The sequence below is a fragment of the Numida meleagris genome, chromosome 4 (assembly GCF_002078875.1).
Source record: "Numida meleagris isolate 19003 breed g44 Domestic line chromosome 4, NumMel1.0, whole genome shotgun sequence".
Taxonomy (NCBI): Eukaryota; Metazoa; Chordata; class Aves; order Galliformes; family Numididae; genus Numida; species Numida meleagris.
The window spans coordinates 60,298,630-60,312,060 of record NC_034412.1 but is presented as its reverse complement, the minus strand read 5'-3'; the positions used below and the strand labels follow the sequence as shown (position 1 = coordinate 60,312,060).

Below are 13,431 nucleotides of genomic sequence, written 5' to 3'. Positions count from 1 at the left end.
ATCTAATTTAATCTATAAAAATATTTGCTTTTATTATTATTTTTAAAATGTGATTTACACATCAGAACAGTCGCATTGCTAAACATAGAGGAATAGTCTGCATGCAGCAAATACCATGCATATAGGACATAGGGGTTCTGGTTTTTGTCAAATTAAAAGTTACAATGCAGCATTTCAGTCTAAACTACAAAAGAATATTTATTACAGGGGCTTTATTTCCTTAGCGTAAATTTTATCTGTAAATAGTAATTAGACTATATTTATCTGATTAAATTTATTCTGAAAACTTATAAATCTATTGATTAAGTAACTATGCAGATGAGTTCAGAAAAGATACACTAGCAAAATGAAAAGTTTTGATTTTTGCTTTCCACAATGCTATGGATACCTGTTGAATTGCCCTCCTAGAAAAACACTCCCTACTGCTTATGCAAAAGCAGCCTATTTGAAAGCTTGGAACTTAAATGCTGAAGGGTGATCATATCTGTTTGCAGAGTCACTCTAAAAGTACAGGCCATAATTTTGAAATTGTCTCCAGTAACCAATGTAAGCATTTGACTTGTCAAAGGACTGAGCCAAGGATTTTGTGATTTGAACCTCTCAAAATAAAATACTACAAATTGCTGGTAAAGGCACTGTGCTCTTTTTGCTTTTATAGGTTCTTGTGAGAACCATTGGTCTAGTCATGCTGTCATCTGGCATAATGGCAAAACTCCAAGTGTCTTTAATAGGAGAGGTATCGGGCTCCATCCTCTGACATAGCTAAAAGAATCATTAATAGAAAATACATCACAGCGCTTTCTTTAACAAGTTTGCTTTATTTGTGCTAGCAGAAGGTACTGATTAACTGGTTTATTTTCACAAATCAGTGGCACACCTTTTCCTGTTGAAAATAACTGGAAGGGAGCCATTGATTTAGGCAGAATTAGCTTTTTTTTTTTTTTTTTTAATTCTAGCTTTTTAGAAGAGAGAAGCTAGTGAGGTAGTCATGCTGATGTACAGTGCATCTATCTGCTTTATAGCTGCAGATATTCCTGTTCCCCATAACTTGATGAAAACCAATAATTTATGCTTTAAGAAATATATATTATTTTGGTAGAGGCCTCCTCCATTCAGTTGTTAAATGTGTATTCATTCTTGCCACATTTTAAAAATAAATGTTCTGGAGATGTTATATCATATCCTATACAATTTTGGATTATGTTTGCACTCCCACTGTCTTCAAGGGAGCTGAAAATTAATAATTTAATTGTATGATTCCAGGGATATATACTTGCTTTTAAATAGCTAATACATATAAATATACCTATTTTTATCAACTACACAGATTTTATAATGCAATAAACTCATACATGGTAGAAGCTGCTACCACTGTCAGACACAAAACACAGTTTTATTTGCTCTCAGATGTTAGACAGTCTTGGTCCTGGCTGGCTGGGAACCTGCTGTAAGCCAAGGAACTGTGGTCAAACACTTGCTAAATACCAGATCATGAGAAAATACTGCCCACCTATTGCTGCTGAGATGACTGCTGGGAATGAAAATTGGGGAAATTAGAAAAAGACACACATAATGTTCCTGCTGAAGAAAAGAAAGTGATGTAGTCTTTGAGCTTGTCTGGGTGTGGCTCTAAGTAAGGAATGCTGGGTATGGAATTTATGCCACAGTTGTTACTGTGGGCAAAGCTTATGCATAACAACTCCTCCATGCACAAAAAAAGAAGTGTTTTAATATGAGAGAGAGGGGCAGTATGTAAACTTCGCTATAGACAGATGCATAACTACTTGCTAATAAACTCCATGTATTTTTGTGGGCTGCACACAATTAAATGTGCACGTTGATTCTTTCCACAGGACTTCGGCGAAGTGAGAGCCTGTCAGAGAAGCAGGTCAAAGAAGCCAAATCTAAATGTAAAAGTATTGCATTGCTGCTGACGGCAGCTCCCAATCCCAATTCCAAGGGGGTGTTGATGTTCAAGAAGCGTCGTCAAAGGGCAAGAAAATATACTTTAGTCAGCTACGGGACTGGGGAGCTGGAACGTGACGAAGACGAGGGTGAAGAAGGTGAAGTTGAAGAGGGGGACAAAGAAAATACTTTTGAAGTGAGTTTGCTTGCAACAAGTGAGTCAGAAATAGATGAAGATTTCTTCTCTGATATTGACAACGACAAGAAGATTGTGACATTTGATTGGGACAGTGGTCTACTTGAGGTTGAAAAGAAGACGAAAAGTGGAGACGAGATGCAGACGCTTCCAGAGACAACAGGTAAAGGGGCCCTCATGTTTGCCAGGAGACGGCAGAGGATGGATCAGATTACAGCTGAGCAAGAGGAGATGAAGGCACGTACAGTGCATGCAGAGGAACAAAGGGAACTAACTGTGTCAGAAAACTTCCAGAAAGTAAGCTCTTCAGCCTATCAAACAAAAGAGGAGGAAATGTTAAGACAGCAACCCCATGTAAGCAAAAGCTATGCAGATGCGAGCCAGAATCATGGTAAAATTGTACAGCAAAACGGGTTTGGTTTAGCACCAGACACAAACCTCTCTTTTCAGTCTTCTGAAGCTCAAAAAGCAGCATCTTTGAATAGAACAGCTAAACCCTTTCCTTTTGGGGTTCAAAACCGAGCAGCTGCACCGTTTTCACCCACGAGAAATGTCACTAGTCCTCTTTCAGATTTACCAGCACCACCTCCCTACTGCTCTATCAGCCCACCACCAGAGGCATTATACAGACCTCTGTCAGCTCCCGCAGCAAGCAAAGCTGCACCAATTCTGTGGTCACACACAGAGCCAACAGAGCGCATAGCATCCAGAGATGAAAGGATTGCAGTGCCAGCCAAAAGAACTGGGATACTGCAGGAGGCAAAGAGAAGGAGCACATCAAAACCTATGTTCTCTTTCAAAGAAGCACCCAAAGTAAGTCCGAATCCTGCCCTGTTGTCCCTTGTACACAATGCAGAAGGCAAAAAAGGTTCTGGAGCTGGTTTTGAGTCAGGACCTGAAGAAGACTACCTCAGTTTGGGAGCAGAAGCTTGCAATTTCATGCAGAGTCAAGCATCTAAGCAAAAGACCCCTCCTCCTATTGCTCCAAAGCCTTCAGTCAAGGTCTCTCCAACTGCTGGTACCCCAGTTTCACCAGTTTGGTCACCAGCTGCGGCTTCTAACAAGGCCCCTTCTTTCCCAGCTCCGGCCTCACCACAGGCAGCACATCCTGCACCACTCAAATCCCCACAGTATCCTCATTCTCCCTCTGCCAATCCCCCAAATACTCTCAACCTTGCTGGTCCTTTCAAAGGGCCTCAGGCAACCCTAGCGAGTCCAAACCACCCAGCCAAGACACCAACCACACCAAGTGCTAGAGAAACAAAGCCACCCTTTGAGATGCCACCGGATATGAGGGGAAAAGGAGCACAATTATTTGCCAGAAGGCACTCTCGAATGGAGAAGTACGTGGTTGATTCAGAGACTGTGCAAGCAAACATGGCACGAGCCTCATCCCCAACTCCATCTTTACCAGCTTCTTGGAAATATTCATCTAATGTCCGAGCACCTCCACCAGTTGCGTATAATCCCATACACAGTCCATCTTATCCTCCTGCTGCTACCAAACCTTTCCCTAAGTCTACTGCTGCTACCAAAAATACCAAAAGAAAACCTAAGAAAGGTCTCAATGCTTTGGATATTATGAAACATCAACCTTACCAACTTGATGCATCATTGTTTACTTTTCAACCTCCTAGTAATAAGGAAAGCCTAGCTATTAAGCAGATACCAAAGTTGCCTGCTTCAAAGCAAGCTACGTCCTTACGACCACCTGGTTCTGGCTCTCCTACAAGTGTCCGGGCATCTTCAGTGTACTCTGTGCCAGCCTACAGTTCACAACCATCGTTCCAATCAAATGCCTCCACCCCAGTAAATGAATCATACACACCTACAGGCTATTCTGCATTTTCTAAGCCAGAATCCACTACATCTTCTTTGTTTACTGCTCCGAGGCCAAAATTTTCAGCAAAGAAAGCTGGCGTCATTGCACAGGTGTGGAAGCCATCTGTTATTGAAGAGTAAACATTATAGCTAAAACTTAGTGTCCACCTTGCTTGCAATGCATTAATTGTTTGCAGTAGTAACTGGGCACACAAAGAGTGTCAAGAGTATTCCTTAGCTTATATAATATCTTCAGATGTATCACCTCAAATCTGGGTCCAAAATACTTGAACTTTTTTAAGGAATCAAAATAGATACAAATTTTAGCATATTTATGCACATTATCAGTTGCTTTGTACACAAAATCCTGCAATAAATAGACACCATTGTGTTAAGTAAGCAGGACACTAGGTTTTTGCTTTAAGTTGACTACAACAGAAACAAGAGTAAGCAGTATTCCTGGTTTGTCAAACTAATAGAGAAGAGCTTTCTTTCTATCCCACACCCCAATTATGTCCAAATGACCTAGGGATTTGAGGACTTTTTTAAAGTGCCTTATTAAATGCTATTAATAACAACATGTATTACTAACATATATAGTCTAAAACAGATAAACTATTAGACTCCGACTGATCACTAGCAGAATAGAGCTGGATATACCTTTGGGTATGCACAGAGTCCCACTGACTTCAGTCAGAATCTGTCTTGGCTCAAAGGTCCGTCCACAGGAATCTGATCAATCAGTCAGGGGCTTAGTTTGCAAGTTATGTGGATCAGCTGTGATCCAAAATCATGAATTGCCTCTGTGATTTCACAGAGAATGTGCTTTAGGAAATGCAAGACTATTCTGTGGAAGACTAATTTAAAGTAGATGTGATGACAGCTGGGAAAAATTGTTAAAGATTTCCCATTTTTGGGAAATTTTACATCCTAAGTGGAGACATATATTTGGCCAAAAGTTTGCCTAGAATCCAGTAAGTAACATAAAAACTACTAAATCAAAAATATTGATTTAGAGAGGTGAGATGGGTTTTTGGGTTTTGCAGCTGCAATGTAATGCAATAGTTTCTTGTGAAATCATGTACTGAGAACTGAAGGGATGTATGTAACCGAGAGTCTTGCAACCAGAGTAGTGCATGCCTCAAAAATCAGTATTTAACTCATAAATACTACCTTGTCTTCCTATTTGTCTCATACACATTTTCTTAATTTCACTTTGGGCTTTACAGTGCTTTGTCCCACTCTAAATCTTTTTACTCTGGTCTTACACTTTCACCTTCTACTTGTATTGGGTATAAGAATTGAAATACTGCTACAGTAGAAAATTCTTAAGAGTCTGTAGTCTTGAAACCTACTGTACGATACTGCAAAAAATACAGTCTTGCTGAGATCCAGGGGCTATATTTGAACAGTTTAGCATACTATTCTGTAAGGAGACTTGTTTACATCAGAAGAGCTAGGTCTGAAACAAAATGTTGTTTCACATAGCTAAGGTTATCAAAATTCATCCCAAGTGCAACACTAAAGATTAAAACACTGATACGTGAATAAAGGTGGCAGAATCTGTTGTTATATTTATTTAAGCTACCATCCAGCTAGCTACTGACAAAAGTATGGATTTTTATATCGTAATGGTGCATACACTTTTTAGTAGATCTATTTAGATGAAGGTGTTGCCCAGTATGAACAAAATCACCTAAGTTTGATCTCATGATGGTAACTCAAACTGCAACCAAGTTTGAAAAAAGTAATTTCATTGTAAATACAGAAGGCAGATTGGAATCAAGTCAATAGAAATCACTCCTTTTAATTTTGGACCTTCAAAATTCCACTCCCACTTTTGGATTGGAATACTAACTGCATTAAAAGCAAATGACCAAGTGATCCACCTCCCTCTTAAAATTCCGGACAACTAGGGGAAATTTTGAGAAAAACAGTTTGGAAAACTCAAGTAGGAATTACACTTCATATTCCAGGAAATAGAGTGGCAATATTTTAATCATCTGGAGATCTCCCTTCTATTTTCCATCACCATTATCTGTATTTTTCTTCCATCATTAAACTTGACCCTTTCTTCTCTGCCTGTTTGAGTTTCTTTTCTTTTTTTTTTCTTTATTCCACTTCTATATACAGACAGATGGTATTTTAGAGGAAATTTATTGTCTATGCAATTCTGTTTCTATGCAATTTGTTCCCTTTTGTCACTTTCCCTTCTTCTTCCTTTCTCCCTTCTTTTCACCTCCTTCCTGCCCTTCCCACTCATTTTCTCCCTCTCCTCCTTTCCAACCTCCCTTGGAATAAAGATGCCTTGCCAAAGGTAACAGAAGTGCTACTGGAGAGCTACACAGAAATCTAACTCCTTTCAGACAACCTCATGTTGCCTTGTACGTTATTACTTAGTGGGCTTCTTTCAATTATATCTGTGAATTATAACCACACTTCTGTACTTGTTCACTGTATCACCACACAAGTGTTTCCTTAATGAGGAGATTTTTAGCAGTTTTGTACTTTCACCACAGTTTTGAGGTTGATGAACGTATCTACTAACGAGATCCAGAATCTCACACAGCATGGTGACCAGGTCACATCAAGCTCAGGTCAGTAACTTGTGGAGGTTGTCACCATCTCCAGAGCATCCTGTGTGAAATATGTGAATTACTGAAATCTAATTTCAAGCATATATATGCCTGCATGACATATCACTATCCAAGTAAGAAATAAGAAGCAGGATTATACTAATTATAAGCACAGGAAAAAAGGTGGAGCTGAGATATTTTATCCAAAGAAAATCAGCTCTCCAGAAAGACAAAAGTCAAGGTAATGGGAACTAGAGGAGAGTTATGACTAAAATAGAGCATTTCAGTATCCTAAGCCATCTGTCTAGAACTGAATTCACCTGAAGGACAGAAATGAGCGATTATCAGCTTGTAAAATATTTATGTATCTCTTTCATTTTCAGCAGAAACCAAAATTTCAGTTAGGACATCATGTAGATCATTTGCATGTTTACAGCTATATGCTAGTAGTCAGCTTCTGTGGTAGCTGTATAAAATACAGCAATTAGCTTATCTTCTCTTTACTTTGGCCAGAAGGAAAAGAAATTAATCTATGCTAAAACTTTGGCTATTGATTAGATTTGCAATTTTTTGCTGTTATTCAAATACAGGTATTTCATATGGCCAATAGTAATGACAGAAGGACTTTTTAAAGCATCAATATGCGTTAAAAGCAAAAGCCCCAGTGACATTAGTGCTCTTGACTCATTTAAGATCTTTTGAAAATCCCCAAAGACTGAGTCTGAATTCAATTTTATACACATACACTACTCTGCATGCATAGTGCTTGGATCCAGCTTGGCTTCAAGGCTTTTACCAATCAGGTAAGTCCATAATTCTTACTAATATTTCAGAAGACTGTCCTACTTAAATTAACAGTTTTATACAAAGTGTCATCTCTCAAGATGCAAATATTTAGAGGAAAGCTAAGCTGTTCATTACCACGAGTCCAAATTAAGTGCTAAAGATAACATCAAGCATAGCTGAAAGGGGAAGAAAATGAACTGTTTGCAGAGCGGAGCCATCAGAAATTTCTCCATGAAAGAGAAAGGAACTTCTACTTTTATTTTTTCAAAAAATAAAATTGTCTTAATATAATTGTAGAATATAATAAGAATTGTCTTAATATAATATGATACTTTTTCAAGATGCAGTGGTTGTGCTTAATATATGAACATATTTACCAGTGAATTTTAGGCCACTCCTAATAACTATACTTCTAATACATTCACATTGAAAGATCTGTTTATTTCTTTCTTCTATGTATAATTTCTTTATGTTGCTTTAACCACATTTAATTACAGTCCATACTAGAGGTATTATAATATGCCAGTTTGGATCTCATGTTTGAGATAGCCTCTCCTAGAAAACAGCTATTTTAATGAAGGGTTTATATTCTTCCAATTTCTGATTCAGTTCCAAATCTTTTTATAAAACCTGAATTTAACAGTTTTGTTTTGGAGATGAGTGGCTTTTAGACAAGAAGTTAAATTTTTGTTACAAAAGGAAACAAAATTTAGTTACTGAACATAGAACTGGCAAGTTCTTGGGGAACTACTCTTGCAAAGTTCCTGATCAGCAAAAGATAACATACTATGAAAGATCAGAAAGATATTCCAAAAACATCTTTTTTTTCTGTACGGACTCTTACAGAGTAAACAATACCATCTTTTACAAGTACACCTTATTCTTTTGCTTTCTGCCCTCTTATGGAAGAAGTCATTTAGTCAGTGTCCTAAGATGTGACAATGTCTAGTGACAAGCTGCCTGGTACCAAAAAACACCTGGCCTATGGACTGGGACTTTATAAAACACTCATATTAAGACTTGTAGTAGGGAGTGCCCATTTCTCTTCTAGATGTGCAGACAAGTCACTACAAGATCAAGCCAATGCCATTACAATATCAGCCACCAAAAGGTTTCAGTTCATTTTTGTCTGAAGTCCTATTGCACTGACTCAAAATATACCTGATTTTATTCAAGAATGAAGTTCTCGAAACATTTAAGAGTCAAGACACAAAGCCAGCCCTAAAACTGTTGTGACCCATTTTGCTGTCTCCATAGCAATCATGCAGCTATGAGGTTTTTTTTTTCCCCTTTTGGCAGAGTGCTGTTAGTATTCACCCAAAAATGAATGTTTAGAATTCACACAGTTTTTGCCTTTGAAGAAAAAGGAGGCTGAGGCATCTCCAGGCTCCAACAATTAGGAAGTGAAGGGCTGGTATGTGTTTCATATAGGTAAGTTACTGCTAAGTGACAGAGCAGCAATTTTGAGAGAAAAAATTATGGAATTGGAGACGTGCAGTGAGGAGAAAACTCCAGAACAAATGCAAAGGTTCAATTCTATCAGAGACTCATGAGGTCCTGAAGGTACAAAAGAAGAAAATAAGTAAGAAAGGCTTAAGTCTGCACTGAGATGGCTGACTATCTCCAGCCTTTTATTGAAATTTGCTAGGTTCTTCTTGGATGACAGAGTGCTCATATGACTGGGCATGATTTTTTCCTCTATTTACAAAATGATACTGTGAAAGAAGGGAAAAGCAGCAAACCCAGCAAAAAGAAAAAAGTGAGCTTTTTAAAAAAGCAGACCCTATCAATAGAGTAATGCTCTCAGAGACAACAGATATACAAGCATATTATCCTAGATAGCTCCTTCACACAGTAGTCTTCAAAAATGCTAAAGTGAACTCTGATAGAAGATAGTAAAGATAAGTGCCCATCAGCACTGAGAAGGAACTACCAAGAGAACATGATACAAGATGATTTGGGAGGAGCAGTTTACCAAGTATCCAGGACAGCACAAGAGCAAAGGACCAGCTTTACCACGCATCCTGCTGCTCCAGCCTCTCCATGGGGAATTCTTTGTACACCGTGAGGTAGGGAAATACCAGTGAAACAACAGCAATCTTTGTATCTAACCATTTGCAAAATCTTTCTCCTCTCTTTCTCCAGGATCCTCATCCAGATTTCCTTGCTTGCAGAATGCAAAGCGAGTGGTTATAAAAAGACCCACTTTTCCAGTGTTACCTTTTTCAAAATATAATGATACAACTTTGTCTGAAGTTAAATGCCCAGGATTCCACTGATCGCTTTGTGAGTTCAGCATGGCAAGCACAAACATTAATTACACAGCTTGGCATAATGCTATTTTTAAATGAATCTACTCAGCTTGAATGAGAAATTATATCCAAAGAAGACATTTGTTGACAAGATATTAAAAAAAACCTGTGGATTCAGAATCTTTGAACTTAGCTGGTAGAAATGTTACTTGGGAAAATATGCGAGCCTGGTATTTACTTGGTGCCACCTTCACAACTTCATAGTACCCGTGACTAGAACTGTTCTTTATCATAAACATTACTTCTGCATGTAATTACATGAGAGAGGAGCTGGAATCATTCAAGAGCTATGTTTGACAAGTGCTTTTCAGGCTGGAGTCTTACTCCAGGAAGAACATTACAATTTTATCAAATGATTAAAAAGTAATCCTGAAGCTCAAGGAAATACTGTGTTTGAAAGTTCTCTACAGAAACAGATTTGAGCTCTTGCTTTACAAGCTGAGGCTAACCACATAGTGATGTCCCCAGGATTTAAATCTTGGCATCCTTGAGTAAGGCAGGCAAGGACTTTTTTCTTTTTTATATATATAGCATGCTAATCAAGTCTCCTATTACTCTGTAGTTTTCAGAGGAAAAAAAATCTATTCTTGTTAGTAATGATCTTGACAAACTGTTTTTAATTTCAGTGCACATGAAAGCATCACAAAGTTATGTGGTGGTATGGTATAACAGCAACTGTACGCTCCCTTAGGCTGAGGAAACAGCTATGAGAAAAGTAACTTACTGAACCATGCTTACAGATGGACTAAGTAGATAAAGGCTTTGTGAGCAGGTTATTCAATATATCAGGACAAAGTGTTTTCAAACAAGAATCCTTGATTCCTTTGTATGGTTTGAGACAGACATCTTGAAAAGGTAATTCCAGACAACTGAAAGATACATTGCTACAAAAGTAACACATCATCACCTGCCATTGTTTTTCCTCATAGAATTGTAACTCAATTTAGGACAGAATGGTACTGCTCACTTAACGAGCAGCCCTTCACTAATTTGTATTGACTCTGTTCTGTGTTTAGCACCATTCCTTATATAATGTACACTCTTCAAAGTATGCTCTTCATGCTGAATGACTTACTTTCTCATAGCTTTTGTTAGTATTTAATTGATTCAGAAGCTGTAATTCATTTTTCCACTACTGCACAAATGAGTAAATGAAGATGGAGACATTGATACCAGGATGCTCTGTAGCCTTAGGTTCCCAGTTCAAGGCACTTAGCATCTTCAGAGTCCAACAGGATATGAATTAGTCACTGTATCAAAAGCATGGCTCTCCTTAACAAGGGTCTGTGAATGTTCACAGATTACAGTTCTCCAGGTGGAACTCCAGAAAAGGGAATCCTCAGTGACCAGCCAGTGAATATGTCTTTCACACAATATATTCCTTTGTTATATAATCATACAATTTGCTAAAAGAAATGCTAAAACTGCACTGGATGAGGCAGCAGTGCTAAGATTTAATAAAAATATGTATGCACTGGGCAATTATGTTTACATTTCATAGCTTTTGAATACTTACCTTCCATATTTAATTCCATTGCTTCAAGGTAACTTTGTGTGTTTAAGACCCAAGGGTTTTTTTTAGAACAAGCCAAACTTCAAAATACTATCATATATATAGATCACTGTAACCAGCAGGGTCCTCCAGTATGGCTTGAACCACCAAATGCCATAATTCTACTTAAGTAACTGGCAGCAACTGCTTGTTGATGTCTGGCTGTGAATCTGCTCTGGGAGGATGGCACAGTTTCCAGTGAGGCTCTTAAGTTTTTTCTGCTATCAGTAATATCAAAGGAGGGCAAACTCCATCTCTCTGGGGAAGAAATTTCTCTGGAGTTCTGAAGGAAAGTACACAGCAGTAAGCACAGGTTCTTTTCCCCAGGTGTACCTTCACAGCCCTATTTCATCATCTTATCTTTTTCTTGGCCTGGCCTCCTCCTCATAGCCTAATTGCAAGCTAAACAGGTCAACTTTCTATTCCTTAAGCTTCTCAAAGCTTACAAAATTTGGCCATTGATACCCAATCTCATCACTCTCCAAGCCAGTCCTGAATACAGTTTTTCCTTCTCCATCAAGTATTACTATGTTAGTTTTGTTTTTGTCAGTCTTTTCTGCATCCTTCCCTTGCTGGTTTCTTCCACTCTGCTGAAATTCTTCTTGCCCCAATATATTCATTTCAGATGTTTTCTCTTTCAAAGATGCTTTGGCCCAACAGGAGGTCTTGAGCTATGTCAAGAGGCAGGTGTGCTGTGCAGCACGCCTTAGTCCTGGACAGTGACTATGCAGCCTTGTGTTTGGACCCAATGTTGTGAAGACGTGCAGGTATGCATCATATGTCTACACACAACTTTTTTGTGAATGAAAACATAGCTGCGCAGCAAGTGCTGGAGCTATGGTACACCTCAGTGACTTCTCCAGCCTGTGCAGATGCACATAGTCTGCAGTTCTGACAGGTAGAGAAAGCAGGACACTGCAGGAACTAGGGAACAGATAAGGCATTCCTATTGAGCCTCACATTCCTGCTGAGCCTGTATTAATTAAAATTACCAGAGGGCTCAGCCTGGACATAAACAGGCAAGTATTAGAATAGACATATGAGACACTTCCGATGCAAAGATCAGTCTCAAGCCAGTTCTACAGCATAAAGCAGTACTACTTTTCAAGGAAAAGGAGGCTAGAATTTTTTTGGCATTTATGTTTTTTTTCCCTACTCTCACTCTTTGAAGTGGTTGAGCCATACGGGTTCACTTGGTTAACATGCAACTCAGGGGGCTGAATCATTTGGGATGAAGTAAATAAGAAAAATAACCACAAGACTAAGGATTTTGGTTTGAAAGATTTGATAATAAAATTATATGGATCTGGATAAATTATCTTTTCACTTGGAAATGTTCAGGAGCAATATTACCACCATCTCCAAGAATTACAATATATTCCATATTTACTTGATCTCATTTTAGAAAAAATATCAGTAACCTTCCCTTAATATTGAACTCTTTTGTTATCCATACAAATAGAAATGCCAGAAACTAAGACCAACTTGGCACTTGTTTTCAGACTTTTATCCAGCAGGAAGCAAGTCTTCACGCTCTAAGACCTTCTTTGAAATTGTATAATACTAAAGTCCAGAAGATGGCAGCAAGTGTTCTCCCTTACAAGAAATAAACTGTCCTTTTCAAAGAAACCTAAGATGCTTGTGGCCAAAGAACTTTCAGCTATTTGCTTATTATAAACGTAATTGCATTTATTTTTCTAATCATATATGTATAAAAATGTCACTAAAAACACGGATTTTATTCCATTTACAGAGATGGAAATTGAACTAGGTCAGTAAAAATTTATGACAAGTTAGCAGCACTCTTGTTTCTTTTCCATGTATGCTATAGGTATTCTACAGTAGTGAAGGACTAATTCTTACATCTTAATGTCCTCTTTACTACTACTTGACAATTAAAAAGGAATTTATTCTCAAAAGCAAAATTTGTCACAAACCCTATATAAAATGGTTGACAGTAACTGTTTCATGAGTTCTTATGCTAGTGATGAAAACAAAATTATTCTCACTCTGATAGTATGACTGCTTGCCTGAGATAACAACACAGTAGAAAAACAGCTTAAATTTAGAATAAAACAGGTTGCGGTTCTAAAATTATTTAAAAATTTTTTGAAAGAAAGCTCTGACGAGACAGCTTTGATTAAATTATGACCAAGCAGGACCTATGTGATTCTAATCTAGTACAAGTCTTAGCACTGTCACTAACAAGGCTTTAATTATTACAGATAGGTAAGATTCCCTGTCTCATTAGCCTCAAGGACCAAAATGCTGCATTCCAATTTT

At 38.0% G+C, this 13,431-nt stretch overlaps 1 protein-coding gene across 3 annotated transcripts in view; it reads left to right on the top strand.

Moving 5' to 3' along the window:
* The window catches only part of SYNPO2 (synaptopodin 2), a 91,977-nt gene that overhangs the window by 68,164 nt on the left and 10,382 nt on the right, over positions 1-13,431 (top strand). For 2 of the 3 annotated variants that reach the window (XM_021396398.1, XM_021396399.1), the window contains one exon: positions 1,854-4,033. In XM_021396398.1, the coding sequence (XP_021252073.1) occupies positions 1,854-4,033 (2,180 nt within the window). Of the gene's footprint in view, positions 1-1,853; positions 4,034-9,429; positions 11,877-13,431 lie in introns of those variants that run through there. The other variant, XM_021396400.1, reaches the window with a different exon arrangement.